Source organism: Narcine bancroftii, chromosome 3 (assembly GCF_036971445.1).
Source record: "Narcine bancroftii isolate sNarBan1 chromosome 3, sNarBan1.hap1, whole genome shotgun sequence".
Lineage (NCBI taxonomy): Eukaryota > Metazoa > Chordata > Chondrichthyes > Torpediniformes > Narcinidae > Narcine > Narcine bancroftii.
This window is the reverse complement of record NC_091471.1, coordinates 80,086,801-80,105,339: the sequence shown is the minus strand read 5'-3', so window position 1 is coordinate 80,105,339 and position 18,539 is coordinate 80,086,801. Positions and strand designations below refer to the sequence as shown.

At 42.4% G+C, this 18,539-nt stretch overlaps 1 protein-coding gene across 1 annotated transcript in view; it reads left to right on the top strand.

The window, feature by feature from the left end:
• cspg4ba (chondroitin sulfate proteoglycan 4ba) overlaps window positions 1-18,539 on the top strand; it is a 121,382-nt gene that overhangs the window by 25,378 nt on the left and 77,465 nt on the right. Inside the window, exons 2-3 of the mRNA XM_069924347.1 lie at window positions 11,557-11,720; window positions 11,821-15,372. Coding sequence (XP_069780448.1) covers window positions 11,557-11,720; window positions 11,821-15,372 — 3,716 coding nt within the window. The remainder of the gene's footprint in view (window positions 1-11,556; window positions 11,721-11,820; window positions 15,373-18,539) is intronic.

Sequence of the window (18,539 nt, the reverse complement as noted above, 5' to 3'; positions counted from 1 at the left end):
ACTCTCTGGGAAAAACTATTTTTCCTCATCTCTGTCCTAAATCTACTCCCCCGAATCTTGAGACTGTGTCCTCTCGTTTTAGTTTCCCCGGCCAGCTCAAAACACCTTCCTACATCTATCCTATCCATACCCTTCATAATCCTATATGTTTCTATAAGATCTCCTCTCATTCTTCTGAACTCGAGTGAATACAATCCTAGATGATTTAATCTTTCATCATAAGTCAACCCCTTCATCCCAGGGATCAACCTAGTAAACCTCCTCTGGACCGTCTCCAAAGCCAGTATATCCTTCCTCAAATATGGAGACCAGAACTGGACACAGTACTCCAGGTGCGGTTTCACCAGTACCTTATACAATTGCAACATTACCTCCCTACTCCTGAATTCAATTCCTCTAGCGATGAAGGCCAACATTCCATTTGCCTTCTTAATAACCTGCTGCACCTGCAACCTAACTTTTTTCAATTCATGCACAAGCACTCCCAAGTCCCTCTGCACAACAGCATGCTGTAGTTTTTCACCCTTTAAATAATATTCAGCTCTTTTATTTTTCTTGCCAAAGTGGATAACCTCACACTTACTAACATTGTACTCCATCTGCCAGACCTTTGCCCACTCATCCAGCTTAACTATATCCCTCTGCAGACTCTCCACATCCTCATTACAATTTGCTCTTCCACTCAATTTGGTGTCCTCCGCAAACTTGGCTACACCACATTTTGTCCCCTCCTCCAAGTCATCAATGTAAATGATGAACAGTTGTGGGCCCAACACTGACCCCTGCGGCACCCCACTTACCACTCTCTGCCAACCTGAAAAACTCCCACTTATCCCAACTCTCTGCCTCCTGTCAGACAACCAATTTTCAATCCAGGCCAATATACTTCTCCGGACTCCACTTTCCTGTAACTTACTGATAAGTCTCTTGTGCGGCACCTTATCAAACGCTTTCTGGAAATCCAAATATACAACATCAACCTGTTCCCCTCTATTCACCAATTTTGAATGATTGCTGCTACTCTCTGATGGCAGTGTTCCCTGTAGATATTCTCGATGGTGGGGAGGGTTTTGCCTGTGATGTACAATGCTGCATCTACTACCTGTTGCAGGGCTTTCCGCTCGAAGGTATTAGTGCCTCCATCCCAGGCCATAATGCAGCTGGTCAGCACACTTTCCACTACACATTTGTAGAAGTTTGCCAAGGTTTTCAATTTCATATCAAAGCTCTGAAAACCCCTGAGAAAGTATCGATACTGACATGGTTTCTTCATGATTATGTTTGTGTGTTGGGTCCTGGAAAGGTCCTCCAAAGTAGTGACTCCCAGGAATTTAAATTTGCTCACCCTTTCCACTTCTGATTTTCCCTCAATGATCACTGGATCGTAAACCTTTGGATTTTTCCCCTCCTAGAGTCCACGATTGCCTCTTGGTTGGTGACATTGACTCCGAGGTTGTCTTTAGTTTTAAGCCAAGTTTTAATTTTCTCTCCTGTACACTGACTCATTGGCCCCTTTTATTCGTCAGCAGTTTTTAGATGGTGGTGTTGCCATACTGAGCCACACAGCCGGATGCACCATCAATATTCACAAAAGACTGAAGTTGTGAAACTGATAGGCTTTTATTAACTATAGACTGGAACAGCTGTCAGCCTCATTGACTGATCAAGGCAGAGCGAAATGGGGAGCACGAAAAGGGATATGGGTAAGTTTGGTCTCAGAAGTGTGTCCAGCCAGCAGCAGTCGATCATAGCATAATAGTGGTTTACCACGCAGCCATAGGTTTAAAGCGAGTAGCACAGGAGGCTAAGAATGCAGCCCCATTGTGTTCCTGTACTGATGGAGATTGTGGAGGAGATGTTCTTACCAATCCTCACTGATTGTGGTCTTGAGGTGAAAAAATCCAGGATCCTATTATTGAGGTCCAGGTCTTGGAGAATGCTGATCAGTTTTGAGGGGATGATGGTATTGAATGATGGACTGTTTTTAATAAAGAACATCCTGATATACAGCATCTATTTTATATGCTAACCCCCAGTACGTCCACATACAGTACCCAGATGGGTGGGAAGACACCGTGTCCAACCGGGACGTGGCTTGAGCAGGGACCCCGGCATGGGAGGTGCACCCAGAAGCCCTCGTCAGTGACCAGCTGGCCCAAGGTGATCTTTTACAATCACTGCCCCCATCGCCCCTTAGGCTCCCTGCCACCAACACCCCTGCAAATTCCAGCGGAACAACTGATGTTCCCACCCCCCTCAGAACCAGTTCACTCTGCCACAGCTCAGCCCCCGGACACTCAGCCTGCCAGACAGGCCACCGCACCACAGGAGCCGATGATGACACCACTAGTGCTGCGGCAATCGCAGCAGCAGATAAAACCATCAGATTGGCTGAATCTATTAACTGGTATAGACTCCATGACCGGAGATAATAGACACTGTTCCACTTCACACCGCAGGACTTTATCCAAAAAGGAAGGGGTGAATGTGGTGGAACAGGTTATCGCAGGTGGGGGACTTCACTGGACTGCTGAGGCTGGCCCACCTCTGATCCGGTAACTCCTCCCTAGTCTCCTCCCTCAATTCCAGCCTTGGATCCTGGCCAGAACCATGTAGTGATATGCTGGAGGTTTCAGGACATTAAAGCCCTTGACCATGTGTTTCGTTTCTGTGTGTGGTTATTGATTGTGCTACATGCCCAATCGGCTTGTATCAGAACTTGATGAAGTCAGTGACACATGTTGCAGCTTCATACAGCGCACTAATTCAAAGCAATCCTGCATGTGCTCCTCCACTTCCCTCAACCATACTTTTGTCGTCTTCATCACTGGTGCTGTAGTCCTCAGTCTCTGCATGTGCGTCAGGAGTGGAATTAGAGCCAGTTGATCAAACTTGCCGAAGTGTGGTTGTGGAATGACTCTGTAGGTGTTTTTCATGATGGTGTAGCAGTGCTTGAGTGTATTAGCTGTCAGAAATAAAACTTCTCACACATGAGTCTCTTTAAAACTGATGACACGACAAGCTTTATTTACAAGTCTGCAGAGTTGGACTCAACTGGTTTCTCACCAGTTAAGCCCCGATACATACAGTGCATTGATTTTTATACCCTTATGGTTTGCCCTTCCCCTTCTTATTAATACTGTTTTAATTGGTTAGTATTGCAAAAGCATTCTAAGTATAACTGCATTTTTAATTATCACGTTCGTTACGTACGCTGTGAACTCTACATACACTAAATTCTGTTTCTCACCCTTCTTATCAATCTTTTGTCTCCTGCATGTCTCTCACTATGACCATGAAAAGATAGGTTTAAAAAAACATATTCAGCAGAACCTTTTGTCCTTGGCTGCTAGTAAGCTCCCTGTCCGTTCTGGCTTCCCTGTTTATGATTAATCATCACATTTTAACTTAAGTCATTTTAACCTAAATTTTCTATATAACAATCCACCCCTTTCTCTCTTTAAAATGTGTGTAATATATATATAGATATGAATGGGGATTTTAACCTGGGGAAGAGAAACGTTTTATGATACATTAATCTCGTGCTGAAGTAAAATTCTAACATGGTCTCCCAGTCCCCCTGGTTGCATAGCCTGTTGGACCATGGAAATCACCAGGCTGCGTAGACAGGGAATGATACAGGGCAAAATAAGTAGGAGGAATAAAATACCTCCGATGACCCACAAGAAGGTACGCCACCAGGTTCCCCCAAACCATTTGTCCATCCAATTTAATTGTGTAAAAGGATGCCAGGTTTGAACCGGTACATGGGACAAAGTACGAATATTATCAGCGATTTTTCGAATGGCTTGGCCATTATAATCAATCTGTAAGCAGCAGTTAGTCAAATTAAGCTTTCCACATACACCTCCTTCCGTGGCTAGGAGATAGTCTAGGGCCAGACGGTTCTGATATATAGCAGAGCGCATTTGACCTTGCTGGGATGCAAGTAATTGCAGGGCTAGAGCTGTTTGATTTGTAACAATTTCAAGGACTGCTTGTAAGCGAATTATGCGATTTAACATATAAATAGGAGTACGATAACCCCAGGATCCCTCTTGAGCCCATGTAGCGGGACCATAATATTGAATTATGCGTTCTGGAGGCCAATCATCTCCCCATTGTCCCAAATGTACCGTGCTAGAGCGGGGCTGACGGTGTAATGTATCAAAAACCTTCACACCTAATTTATGACCGTGATTGTGGGGTAGGAGGAAAAATTCTGGGCGGATTATTCCTAGGAAACAAGTTCCACTCCACTGTGAGGGAAGACGAGTATAAGCTTTATTACCACATACCCAGAATAATCCATTTGGGGATACTCCATACCCCCTTTCCCAAACTCTTTTAAGAACGGGGTTTGATTGGTATGGTCCTGTGATGGTGGAACTGGTACAATTCCAAAACTGAATACTGCTATTAGACAGGGGTAGGCAATTAGTTTTAAAAACAGTGGATAAGAACCAAGTCAGGGGTTTAGGAAACCAAGTGAAAATACCAGGCGAAATGCGAATCCATACAGCCTTGCAGGGACTTTCTCCTACTGGGTATTTGCCGGCTCGTGAGAGACAATAAAAACCAGAGGGGACGTTAGAGAGAGACCAAGTTTCTCTTGATCTCGTTCGGTTAGTTGTCCAAATTCGGGATATCATGGTCAATGAATTGAGGGGCTCCCCCCACCAAGGCCATTGCTCTGACATCCGTGGACCCCCGCAGACCCAACAATTGGTTACATTAAAAGTTCCTGCAATTTTAGTTGCAAGATCTACAAAAAGGTTATCTCCCCCAACTGCATTACCGAAACTTACATGGTTATTTGGATGGACTCGAACTAAGTCCGGCTGTCTTAAAGGGACAGGCATTTTCGAGTGTGGAGTGGAACTTTTCATTGGAACAGTACGCTGGTGTATGCAAAACCAGAGTCCATCAGGGCATGGTGGGCCTGAGTCACCCTTCCAACCGTTAAGAGGGAAAGGAGTGGTATTAGGAATCTGTATATAATGACCCATATTATTTCCTTTTTCCACACAAGGGGTATATGGATGTTGGGTGGTATTTTCTGCCCAGCATTTCTCAGGAACTGAGGTATGGGAAATGAAATTACCTTCCTTTCTTCCCCAAATGTGGTCCTGAAACAGGACCACTGTGTCTCTGCATTTCTTACATTTCACACCTGATAAAGACATAGGCAAACTAAGAAAAATCAAAGAACATAACAATAACATTGTGAATCAAGTCTTTCTGCGAAATTGTAAAGTAAGAGGTTTTTCTCCAGGAACACAAGTCCAGTCTGAGTTCGTATCAGGGTCCTGAGGCGCCTCTACAGGTCCCTTAAATCTGGATGCGTGCGTCCACCCCTTCTCTCTTGTTCGTGCTGCAGCCTCTGTAGTTAAGAGAACTTGGTATGGACCTTCCCACTGGGGCTGGAGTTTTTCAGTTTTCCAGGTCTTGATGAGAATCCAGTCTCCTGGTTCCACTTTGTGTAAAGAAAAGTCTAAAGGCGGTGTTTGTGCCAATAGTCCTTTCTTTCGTAAATCTGCAAGAGAGCGTGACAGTGCCTGTAAATAGTTCCTAACAAATATATCCCCTTCCCCCAAGGTGGGACACCCCTCAACTGTACTCCAGAAGGGAAGCCCAAACATCATTTCATAAGGGGACAACCCTACATCTTTTTGTGGGGCAGTACGAATTCTCAATAAAGCCAGGGGCAGACACTTTATCCAAGGCATTTTAGTTTCCACCATTAATTTTGTCAATTGCATTTTTAGGGTTCCATTCATACGTTCAACCCTCCCTGAGCTTTGTGGATGCCAAGGGGTATGTAATTTCCAAGAGACCTGTAATGCATTACAAATCAATTGCTGGATTTTTGAAGAAAAATGTGGACCCCTGTCTGAGTCTATAGAATCCATTATAACATATCTGGGGATTATCTGCTCTAGGAGGAGGCGAGCTACTGTAGAGGCTGTAGTATTTACTGTTGGGAAGGCTTCCACCCATCGGGTAAAGTGATCTATTATCACCAACAGATATTTCAATCTTTGGACTTGAGGTAATTCTGTGAAGTCGATCTGGATACGTTGAAAAGGGCGTATGGCTAATGGTTGACCTCCCATGGTCCCTGTCCTCATTACCTTCTTATTAATTTTTGTGCATAGGTGACAATTCTGCACCTCCTGTTGGGCCAAGGTGTAGATTCCCTTACACACATATTCTCGAAGCACTGTGTCACATAAGGCTTGGGTGCCCCAGTGGCTCTGATGATGCAGGTGTTTTAAAATATTGCGAGTTATTTCTTTATTTAGAACCATTCTTCCATCTGGTGTCTTCCATGTTCCATCAGGCAACTGGCTTGCGCCCAGCTGAGCCATGTCCTTTTCTTCCTTAGCAGTGAAAATGGGAGCCTTCTTTATGCCTTGCCTTATTGGGATTAAGGTCAGCAAACGGACTTCTTGTTGCATGGCTGCCCTTTTGGCTTCTTCATCAGCCAGTCTGTTTCCAATTGCTGTCGGGGTATCTCCCCTCTGATGGCTTGGTATGTAGACCACTGCTATTTCCTGGGGTAATGTCAAGGCTTCTAAAGTCAGAGTAATCATCTGTTCGTGTGCCAATTCCTTTCCTCTTGATGTAATTAGACCACGCTCCTTCCAGATCTTACCAAAGGTATGCACTACCCCGTATGCGTATTTGGAATCAGTGTAAATCGTTCCAATTTTCTTTGCCAGTATTCTGAGGGCTCTCTGCAAGGCATATAGTTCACAGGATTGTGCTGACCAGCTTCCGGGTAGTCTCGTGGATTCTACTACTTTCCAAGTATTTCCTTCTATTATAGCATATCCACTTCTTCTCATTCCGTCAACACATCTGGCGGAGCCGTCAATGTAGAATTCATATCCTTCTCCCAGCGGAGTATCGCAAAGGTCTTCTCGGGTCTTGGTCTGAAGATCTGTCAACTCGACACAGTCGTGCTCCACCTCTCTCTCTGTTTCACTGCCGTATAAAAACTGAGCTGGGTTGCAGCTATTAATCTTTGCAAACTGTAGATCTTCTCCGACCATTAAAATAGTTTCATACTTTAATATGCGAGAATCAGTCAGCCATCGATGGGCAGTTTGTGTTAATAAAACACTCACAGAATGGGAGGTGTACACAGTCATCTTTCCTCCAAAAGTAAGTTTACGTGCTTCCTCTACCAACAGAGCAGCAGCCGCTACTCCCTGGATACACGTCGGCCATCCGCGAGACACTGGGTCCATCATTTTGGAAAGGAAAGCCACTGGGTGTCGCTGACCGCCTTTTTCCTGTGTTAAAACTCCCACAGCTGTTCCTTGGTTATGAGTGACAAATAGCTGGAAGGGCTGTTTTAAAGAGGGCAGAGTGAGTACTGGGGCTCGTGTCAGGCGATGCTTCAAGTCCTTGAACCATCCCTCCTCCTCCTGGGTCCATTTCAATGGATATTCATTTTCATTTGTCAGTTTTTCATACATAAACTTCACCAAAGCTGAGTAGTCCTCTATCCATAACCTACAGTAACCTAAGAGTCCCAGAAATTGTCTTATTTCCTTCTTATTACGGGGTAACGGCATTCTAGTGATTCCCGCAATCCGTTCAGGGGTAATCCGTTTCTGTCCTTTACTTATCTGGTGTCCCAGATATACCACAGTTCTCTCAACAAACTGTAACTTGTTCCTGGACACCCGTAGACCCTTTTTCCCCAGATAATTCAAGAGTCTAATTGTATCTCCCCTCATTTCTTGTTCCTTGGGTCCTGATAATAGTAAATCGTCCACATACTGCATTAGTTGGGAATCATCAGATTGTGGATAGTCCACCAGGATTTGTTCTAGCATTTGTCCAAACAGGTTCGGAGATTCAGTGAACCCTTGGGGCAATACAGTCCACCGAAACTGTCTCCGTCTACCTGTCCATGGATTTTCCCATTCAAACGGAAACATATCTCTACTTTCCTCTTCTAATGGACACGTCCAGAAGGCATCCTTCAAGTCGATAACACTAAACCACTCATGGTCTGGGGGAATCCGACTCATAATAGTATAGGGATTAGGCACCACTGGGTGGCGGGTCTGAACAATAGCATTCAAACTTCTTAGATCCTGAACTAGGCGATAGGATCCATCTGACTTTTTCACTGGGAGTATAGGGGTGTTATAAGGTGACATGCATTCTTCTAATAGTCCCTCTCGTATTAAAGTCTCAATTACCGGCTGTAGCCCTTTTCTCCCTTCCAAAGAAATAGGATACTGACGTTTCCTTACCGGCTGATGACCTGGTATTAATGTGACATGTAAAGGTGGGATGTCCAGACCTCCTCGATTTCCCTCCTTATACCAGACTCTCTCGTCAATCTGCCGTTCATCCTCTTCCTTTAAAGCGCAGAGGTGGACTCGCACTTCTCCGTCCACAGGGAGAGCACCCAAACCTAGGAGAGCCTGTAAGTCCCTTCCTAGGAGGTTAAATCCAGCCGACGGTAATAACAAGAGGTCTTGTACCCCTTCTCTTTCTTCCAGTTTCACTGTTACTTGGGGAATTATTGATACCATTCTGGGAGCCCCTTCTATCCCAGAAATTGTCAAATTACTTTTTACAGGCTCAGTTCCGATTGGCACAGTTATTACACTACTTCGTTCCGCTCCTGTGTCCACCATAAACACCACCTCTTCTCCCTTGGGACCAATTTTTAGTTTTACCAGGGGTTCCCTCTTATACTTGGTCCCTAACATTTGGAACCCCTGACACCCCTAATCTTCTTCCATAAGTTCGAGGGCACGCAATTCCCTCTTGTATCGGGGGCATTCCCTCTTAAAGTGTCCTTCCTCATTGCAGTAATAGCACTTAACGAACCTTCGGGGTCTTCCCTCTCTTGGATATCTTGGATTGTTTAGAGGAAGGTTTTGTTTTCTTTCTCCTCTGGATTCAGCATTCATCTGTCGGATAGTCTGTACCATAACCTTTGTCGCCCTCTTTTGATCTTCTTCTTCTCTCTGCACATATACTTTTTGCGCCTTTTTTAACAGGTCACTTAGGGGTTTTTCGCTCCAGTCCTCCTCCTTTTCTAGTTTCTTTCTAATGTCCTGCCATGATTTGGAAACAAATTCAATTCGAATAAGCTGTTCACCCATTGGTGTACTAGGGTCCACGCCCGCATACTGTTGGACATTCTTTCTCACCCTCTCCAAAAAATCAGTAGGGGACTCGTCTTTCCCCTGGTGGTTCCCAAATGCCTTGGTGAAATTGTGACCCTTTGGCACAGCCTCCCGTATCCCTTTAATTGTCCACTCTCTATATTGTCTCATACTTGCCAATCCCTCGGGTGTTCGTTTGTCCCACCTGGGTTCATTTAAGGGATATTTTTGTTCATGGGGTCTGGGGTCCCCAGGTTGTTCATATTCCCACATGAGGAGGGCAGCCCGTCGAATCATCTGCCTCTCCTGGGGTGAGAATAATGTTCCCATTATTGCCTGCATCTCTTCCCACGTATATGTGTTTGGTCCCAGGAATTGGTCAAGCTGTTCAGCCAGTCCTATAGGATCTTCTAATAACTTTTTCATTTCTTTCTTAAATCCCCGCACCTCTGTACTAGTTAGGGGAACATTCACATATCCCGTTCCCCCTCCCGGTCCTCCCATAGGAACTTCCCTCAGGGGATTTTGGCTTATTGAAAACTTTGATGGTCCTGGACCAGTCTGGGATCTTGTCCAGGGTCGGTTTAGGGTCCGACTCCCTTAATTCATCCTTTTTTTCCCAGCCCCTTTCGGGGCAATCAGATTCATCACCTTTCCCCTCCGGTAATAAGCTTTCCTCGGGCGCAGTAGGCACCGGGGGAATATAAGGAGGGGGAAGGTTGTCCAGAGGTTCCCATTTCTTTTCTCCCGCTACCCTCAATTTAAAACATTTTGTTAAGGATCCTGGCCAGGGAACCCAACAAAATGCATATGCTGACTCTTCTTGATTCACCTTTGGTCTTGAATTTACATATATGTTTAATGCTTGTCTAACCCAATCCTCATCAGATCCAAATTTCGGCCACCAGACCGAGGAACCTTTAATAGGTTGTTTCGACCAAAGGAGACAATATTGGACCATCTTTTTCTTGTTTTTGTCTCGATATCTTTTACTATCCCAATTTTCAAACATTCTCCCCAAAGGGCTGTCAAGGGGAACTCCCAGGAATTGTCCTGAATTTTCAGATGAGCCCTTAGATTTTGATCCTCCCATTTTCCCACCTAGATCTGTTTATCGTTGCTGAGGACCCTCTCGTTCTGGACCCTACTCCCTTCTTCTCAGACGCCTCGTCGGAGGTACTGTCCCTCCTTCGGTTACCGCTGAGGTTTCCCTGGGGTTGACCCCTCTCTTCTCGGCACTTCGTCGGAGGTGCTGTCCCTCCTTCGGTACCGCCGAGGTTTCCCTGGGGTCTATCCTAGAGTCCCACGACAGGGTCCTCACGCCACGACAAAAGCTCTATACCTGATCTATTACGTTAGGTTTTTTATCCAAACAGGTGTATCCCGTTACACCTGTTACCCAATCCCCACACCACAATCGTAAGTCGTCACTTACCGGTGTCTTCCCGGGGATTGAACCGTCACCCTTCTCCTCTCCGTCTTGTCGTGTCACCTTGTCCGGATACCACTCGCTCAAGCCGCCCGAAGCGACGAGCAAGGGACTAGGAGCCGCTGAACTCAGCGGGGTGCACCGCCTCCGATGTCCCTCTTCTCGCCTCCCCTCACGGCCGGAGTGTAGATCCCGGACGAGCCCCCATTTGTCAGAAATAAAACTTCTCACACATGAGTCTCTTTAAAACTGATGACACGACAAGCTTTATTTACAAGTCTGCAGAGTTGGACTCAACTGGTTTCTCACCAGTTAAGCCCCGATACATACAGTGCATTGATTTTTATACCCTTATGGTTTGCCCTTCCCCTTCTTATTAATACTGTTTTAATTGGTTAGTATTGCAAAAGCATTCTAAGTATAACTGCATTTTTAATTATCACGTTCGTTACGTACGCTGTGAGCTCTACATACACTAAATTCTGTTTCTCACCCTTCTTATCAATCTTTTGTCTCCTGCATGTCTCTCACTATGACCATGAAAAGATAGGTTTAAAAAAACATATTCAGCAGAACCTTTTGTCCTTGGCTGCTAGTAAGCTCCCTGTCCGTTCTGGCTTCCCTTTTTATGATTAATCATCACATTTTAACTTAAGCCATTTTAACCTAAATTTTCTATATAACATTAGCTATCAAAAATTTGAGACAATAACAGTGATTGTGCCATTTGCCTGTCTTAAGCCTGTAGTCTATTTGTTTGAATTTGTGAACAATCAGAATTGATGGTACTGAGTATGAAGTGCTAAGCAGTGTTGGTCTTCAAAGTTGGTGCTGTTCCTGTGTAAGGTGGCACTGTAAATGACAGTTTTTTTTTGTATTTGAATTTTATTTTGATGAATTTTACCACAGGTGTTCTGAGTATTACCTCTCGTAAACCCATTTGTTGCATTTAATGGCTCACAAGATGTTTTTCTTTAATTTTAGCTTCTTTTTTTGGCAAGAGCTATGTGCATCTTGATATAGCAGAGGTCTCTAGCAAGTCATTATTAAGTTTACAGTTTCAGACCTCGAGATCAAGTGGATTACTTTTCCTTGTGGCGGGGGAAACAGATTACTGGTTGGTTGAGCTTCGGTCTGGACGTTTACAGGTATGCGATTGAGGGGGGAAAAATTGGAGTAGTGCTTTAACCTAAAAGTTCTTCACTCTGTAGCTTTGATTCTGTTTTTTTTTTATGTTGCTGTTCATAGGTAAAGTTGGAATTTGGATCTGGTGAAAAGATTCTTCGCTCTGACAGAGGAGTGGAGTTGAATGATTTGGCATTGCACTCATTGGAAATAAATCAAGAAGCTGACAAAGTGAGCCTGACAGTCGACAAGCACTACACAACTAGTGTGAAAATGCCAGGCCTCCTTCATGACCTTAACATTCAACATGGGATTTTTGTCGGGGGTACTGACAAGTTTGACAAACCTTACATGCAAGGAGCTGCAAATAAATTTCGTGGTTGCATTGATGAGGTGGTGTTCAACCAGTATGACATCTTGTCTTCATTGAGAACTTATTCTGGCTTTAAAACTGTTCATGAAGTTTCAGCAGGCTGCAGTAATGAATTTTTTGCTGGTGACAGGGATCCAATCAGTTTATTTAGCTCCAAATCTTATCTTGAATTTACTACTTGGAATGCACAAGAGGAAGCAGTGTTTGAGTGTGCTGTGAGCACTACTAATCCATTGGGTCTGCTGCTGTATCATGCTGGACAACAAGATGATTTTGTCACTATGGAGATTGTAGAAGGATTGATTCAAGTGGTTATTGGAAAATCTGGAAAGACCGCGCACCTTACTTCTCTGAAACAAGTTAATGACAATATTTGGCATTATGTTAAGCTTCAAGTTAAAGCTAAACGTATTCTCCTTACTGTGGATGAGGAAACTGTAAAGGCTACTCTGAGTTCTCATAGCAAAAATCTTCAGTTGTGGGGACCACTGTTTATTGGTGGCATAGATGAAAGTAACCGTGTTGAAGTCTTGAAGATTGATCTTCAGTCCCTTGTAGGAAGAAAAGCAAGAGGACGATCCTTCAGAGGTTGCCTGAAGGATGTCAAAACAAACTCAGAAACAAAAAGTTTAAAAAATGTGCTCGTTACAAAAGATATTTCAACAGGGTGTACAGCAGTGAAAGAACGTACTTCATCTGTTAAAACATCTGCAGCTCAAATGCAAGTTATTCCAACAAATTCCACTCTGCAGGAGCCACTTAAATCCACAGAACTGCTAAAGACTGAGAAATTCCTGTTCCTCAACAATCTAGTAGTTGCAGAAGGAGGCCAGGCAGCATTAGTGTCTAAACACATCACGTTGAACCTGGAGTTGAAGAAATTAAGTCTACGACAGTCACAAATAGTATTTAAGATAGCAAAGCAGCCAAAGCATGGACGTTTGAAATTGAACACTGATTTGGGGTATGAGCTGAATTCTTTCACGCTGTCAAACCTCTGGCATGAAGAAGTTTATTATGTTCATGATGGATCTGAACATTCCCATGATCAATTCTCATTTCATGTTTTTGCAACCAATAAGAAGACAGCCCTGACATACCTGAAAGTAGACCAGCTGTATCTTTTTAACATTACTGTTACTCCAACCAATGATGCTCCTGAGCTTGTCCTTCCAGAAGGGAATTTATTCACTTTGCTCGAGAACTCAAAGAAATGTCTTGACAGTAATGTGATTAAGGCCATTGATGTCGACACAAATTCAGCAGAACTTCAGTTCTCCATTTTAGGTCATCATAATGCAAATGGTGGATTTTTGGAAAATGCCTTGAATCCTGGTACTCCTATAACCACATTCTTTAACACTGATCTGAAAGAAGGAAACCTATATTATGTTCACCGAGGTGTCCGCACTTCAAGGCTAGTGTTACGCGTCAGCGATGGTGATAGAGTGAGCAAAACTGTTGTTTTACGCATAATGGCTGTACCTGTGGATTATAAAGTTGTCAATAATACTGGTCTGGTTGTGGAACAAGGTGATGCAGCCTTAATCACCAATTACAATTTGTCAGTGGAAACTAATGCAGTTAATCAGGAAGTTGAAATCCGTTATAGTATTGCTAAAGCACCCACATATGGCAAAATTCAACGACTGAATTCTAGAGGAGAATGGAAGCAAATTAGTTCTTTTTCTCAGCGATCCGTGGATCGTGGCAGAATACGATATTTTGGGACTTACCACAAACTTCAGACCAGCAATGTTACTGATAAGTTTAAATTTAAAGTTAATATAGGGAGCAAAACTAGTGAGCACCAAGTTTTTCTCATTAAAGTGAAATGGATTCATTTCAAGCTCCTAAAATGCATTCCATTAGAAGTTGATAAAGGGAAGAAACAAGCTCTCACCTCTGAGAACCTTCATGCTGTAATAGAAGGTGCAAGAATCCCTGAAAGTGGGCTACACTACAAGTTGGTGATTGTACCCAAGAGAGGAAAACTTATGATGGATGGTCAGATCTTAATACAGAATTCTTCTTTTAGTCAGAAGGATGTGTCTGCTCAGAAAGTGGAATATGAACCAATTGAAAATCTGCATGAAGACACAGAAGACTTCTTCAGTTTTCATCTTTACTCCAAGCAAGTAATATCAGCAAAGCATGATTTTCATATATTTATTAAAACTGATGTTAATTCCATTCATTTAACAAACAATGGGCTCACGTTATCGGAGGGAGAAGGAGAGCTAATAACACAGGCAGAATTATATGCAGAAACTTTGAACACTAAGAAGTTCTTGTATACAGTAATACGGAGTCCCAGATCGGGAAAGTTGAAGTGTATTAATCGCTCTGATTCAACTAGTAGTAATGACAATATAACAACTTTCACTAATGAAGATATTGTTGGCCGTCGCCTCATGTATGTGCATGACAACTCTGAGACCACACATGATGAGTTTGCATTTGTAGCCAGTGGTGGAGAGACAACAGACAATTCAGAAGCTGACCCAAATGCTACATCTGTTATAGGGACATTCATCATAACCATTCAGCTAAAAAATGATGAGAAGCCCATTCGCGTTGTAGACAAAGTGTTTCATGTGGTTAGGAATGGACAAAGGTTATTAACCTCTGAAGAGTTACGTTTCCATGATCCTGATTCAGACTTTAATGATACACAGTTGTTGTACACCCGGCGTGGTATTCCAAATGGTGACCTAGTTTCAGTAAATGACTCCTCCAAAAAACTTTTCCAGTTCTCTCAAGAAGACCTTGAGAAGAAGCGCATTCTGTTTACGCATCGTGGTGCTGACAGTAGCAGGTTTGTCTTCTTCGTTACTGATGGTAAACACTACACTTCTTCTTTACTGGAAGTCAGAGCCTCTGATCCTTACATTCAAATAGCCAATAACACGGGACTTTTGGTGCAGAAGGGACAAGGAGTATTTATAACAACAGCTAATTTCAGTATTAGTACAAATCTTTACATCACAGAGGAAAGTGAAATTAATTATAGCGTCTTTTTGTCACCAAAACATGGAACACTCTCCCTAAATGGTATACGCACAGAGTTTTTCACACAGAATGATTTGAGGAAGGGTCGTGTACTGTACCAACATGACAACAGCATCCATCTTGTGGACAAGTTCAATTTCACAATAAAAGTGATTAATGTTCTACTGGATGGAGGTATTAATGTTCGTATATACTTGGAGAGCCATCAGCATGCTCCAAAAATCGTAAGCAACAACAATTTATTAGTTGAGGAAGGAAAACCTGTGAAGATCAGTGAAACAAATCTTCAGGTGAGATGGCAGTTTTTTTTTGTGTTTTTATCTTCCTCTAATATTTTCATCTCTCCCAGATTTTTTTTCTCTTAAAAAAATTAGTATCTTTGGCAAACTGAGGTCAACACTGATTTTGATGTAATGGACATCAAAAATCTTGTCTGCCAACACAAATTGCCACTGAACGAAGAGGATGTTATTTACCAACCCATAATGCAAATAGGTCTTAGAAGTTTAGCCTGCAGTGATGTCATGTTGTAAGAAGCCTGGCTCATTGCTAAACCTGTTGATGAAAAAAAAATCTATCCTTGCTTCTGCTCCTTGCATTAAATTCTAAAGAAATATAATGGCCAATGCTTGAATCTTGAGTAAACAAAGAGAAGAAGGTTAGATTCCGCTTGTCAGGCAGCACTCATTGATAGAAATGGTCAATCAGTGTTTTGGGTAAGGACCCAAATTGTTGACTAACCATTTCTATCCATTGAGTCTATCCAACACATCTTTGTTCACTCATATTAAATTAAGTTACAATATTTCAGTTTTGCTGACTTTTATATCTTTGTTGGATGTTGTTATTAAATTATGCCATAAATTCTGCTAAGAAGAAGCTCAACAAATTAACCTCTTTTTGATGAAATTACAATTTTATCCATTAGTACATTATAACAAAATAATGACGTTTTGAATCAAACTAATACTTGAAAATCAATAAATATATAAAATGTAAGATTTTACTGATATTTAAATCTGTCAAAAATAAAAATACAAACCCAAATACTTACAGTATGTTAAAAGAATTAATTTTCAACAGTTAGATTAAAACATTATAAATTTATGAACAATTATAACATTTTGACAATTTCTACCAATTTATATAACAGTAAACTGATTTATCTAAGAAATGTTTGTGATTTCTTCAATTACAGTGTAGAATAACCACTTCAATTCCAAACAACAACCTGATCACTGCTAATTTGAGCAAGTTTGTTGTCAGACTTGGTTGCTTTTGATTCTAATCTTCAATTACTGTTTTCTTTAATCTTTAAGTCTTTATCTTTAATCTGCAAAGGTTAACCTACTTTTGTCTTCCAGATGTCACTGTATCTTTCTTTCATGTGAATGCATTTTGTTTTAAGTTGCTGATTTTTGGTTGCTTTGATAGTTTTACACAGTGTGATAAATGTTGTGCCTGACCAGAATTTTTAAACTTCTCCCAATCTGTGCCCACACTTCCTCCATCACCCATAGTCTGCGGCCCCAAACAGGCCTTTCAAGTAAAGCAACACTTCACTTGTGTATCCACAGGATTGATTTACTGCATCTGGAGCTCCCTTTGTTTCCTTCTCTTCATTGGAGAGACTGGGCACAGATTGGGAGATCATTTCACTGAGCTCCTTCACTCTGTCCACATCAGTGACAGGGACCTCCAGTGACCAACCATTTCAGTTCTTTGTCACACTTCCATACTCGCTAAGACCACACATAAAATGGAGGAACAACACCTGATTTTCTGTCTGGGTACTTTCCAGCCAAGTGGCATTAACATCGACTTTTCCGGTTTCAGCTTGATGCATGATCAATTACTCAAAGACTGAGGTTGAGAAACCAATTAGCTTTTATTCACTAAAGAACAAAGGCATATCCATACTGCTTGACTGTCCTGCACTGAGGAGGGGGCTGTGGATCAGTCACCTTTATACAGGAACCTGTGGGAGGGGCCACAGGTACAGCTGGCCAATGGGTGTGCCCAACCAGACAAATACATACAAGTGGTTTACCACACAGTTAGCCTTCTCCCTTCCATTCCCCTTTCAGTTCTCTTTTCCCCCCCCCCACCTTTCCTCTCTATTCACATAGCCATCCCCCCTCCCTTGCTTGCTGCTGTTCCTTCCCTCTCTTCTCCACCTATTACCTCCTGCCTTTGCGACCATGTCTCCCTCCCTCTCTTTTGTTCGGACACCTCCTGACATTTTTCCATACCTTGATGAAGGGCTCAAGCCCGAAATGTCAGCTATGTATTTTTACCTTTGCTATATAAAGGACACTGCTGAGTTTCTCTAGTATAGTGTTTTAACTTCAACCGCTGTGTCTACAGATTTTTGGGTTGTACGTTTAACTTCCACTTGCTAGTGTTTCATTGAATTTTACTGCAGGACTTTGACAGATTACCAGTTCACATATTGGAAGATATTTAAGAACTTTGTTTTGTGGTTAAGAATTATTGTGGATCTTATAAATTTACATTCAGTTCAGAAAATCCTAGAAAACACTTAGCAGGTCAGGCAGCAATACTGAAGAAAACTATTTTACAAACATGAGCGTATACTTTTCCATTGAGGCTAGAAACCCGGGGTGGCACTAACTGGGAAATAAAGGCAGCTGAATGTAGGAAGCCTCAGCAATGTAGGCACCAACACCTGGCTTCTGAGGTTTTCCTGAAATGCTTGCAGCATTTCCTAATAGGAAAATCTACCAGCTGAATAGTGAAGAATTTCATTTCAGTGGAGAGAAGGAGCTACAAGTGAGAGTCTTAGAGGGATATGGCTCAGCAACAGTCTCTTTGGTATCCACTCTAAGTACCCATGTGGTTACAGGGAAAACATAATCTCTACACAGGCATTACCTGAGGTGAGGATTGAACCCAATTTACTGGCTCTGTGAAGCAGCAGCTCAACTAGTTGAGTTACTGGATGTCTTGGGTAAATTGAAGTCTAATTATAATTAATTAGTTAATATGCATTTTCTTGGGTTTACTTAATGGTTTTTTAATCATGGTTTTATTTTTAAGAATCATAGAATTTACAATCTTTTTTTTTATCCTTAGTTATTAATTATATTGCATCAGGGGAAAGACGAAGATTGAAAGTCTTTGATGGGATTGGCAGCCAGCAAAGGCTCAGACTGTGTGTGTGTGTGTGTGTGTTTATATTTTAGATCGTGCAAGATTTTGGATCAGATTTTTTTTTGAGTGGCAAATGGATAGACACTGATACAGAAAATGTGAGTTTGTTTTGTAGGTCAGCAGGGAGCATGAGCAGCTTACACTGGCAGCAAGTTCTTCCTGTGTTTAGTGTGAGGTCAAGTTTATTATCAGATTGCCCAAGTACAACCCGACGAAACAGTGTTCTCCGGTCCTTAGTGCAAAACATGCAGACTTACAACAAGATATGACACACAGACAAACA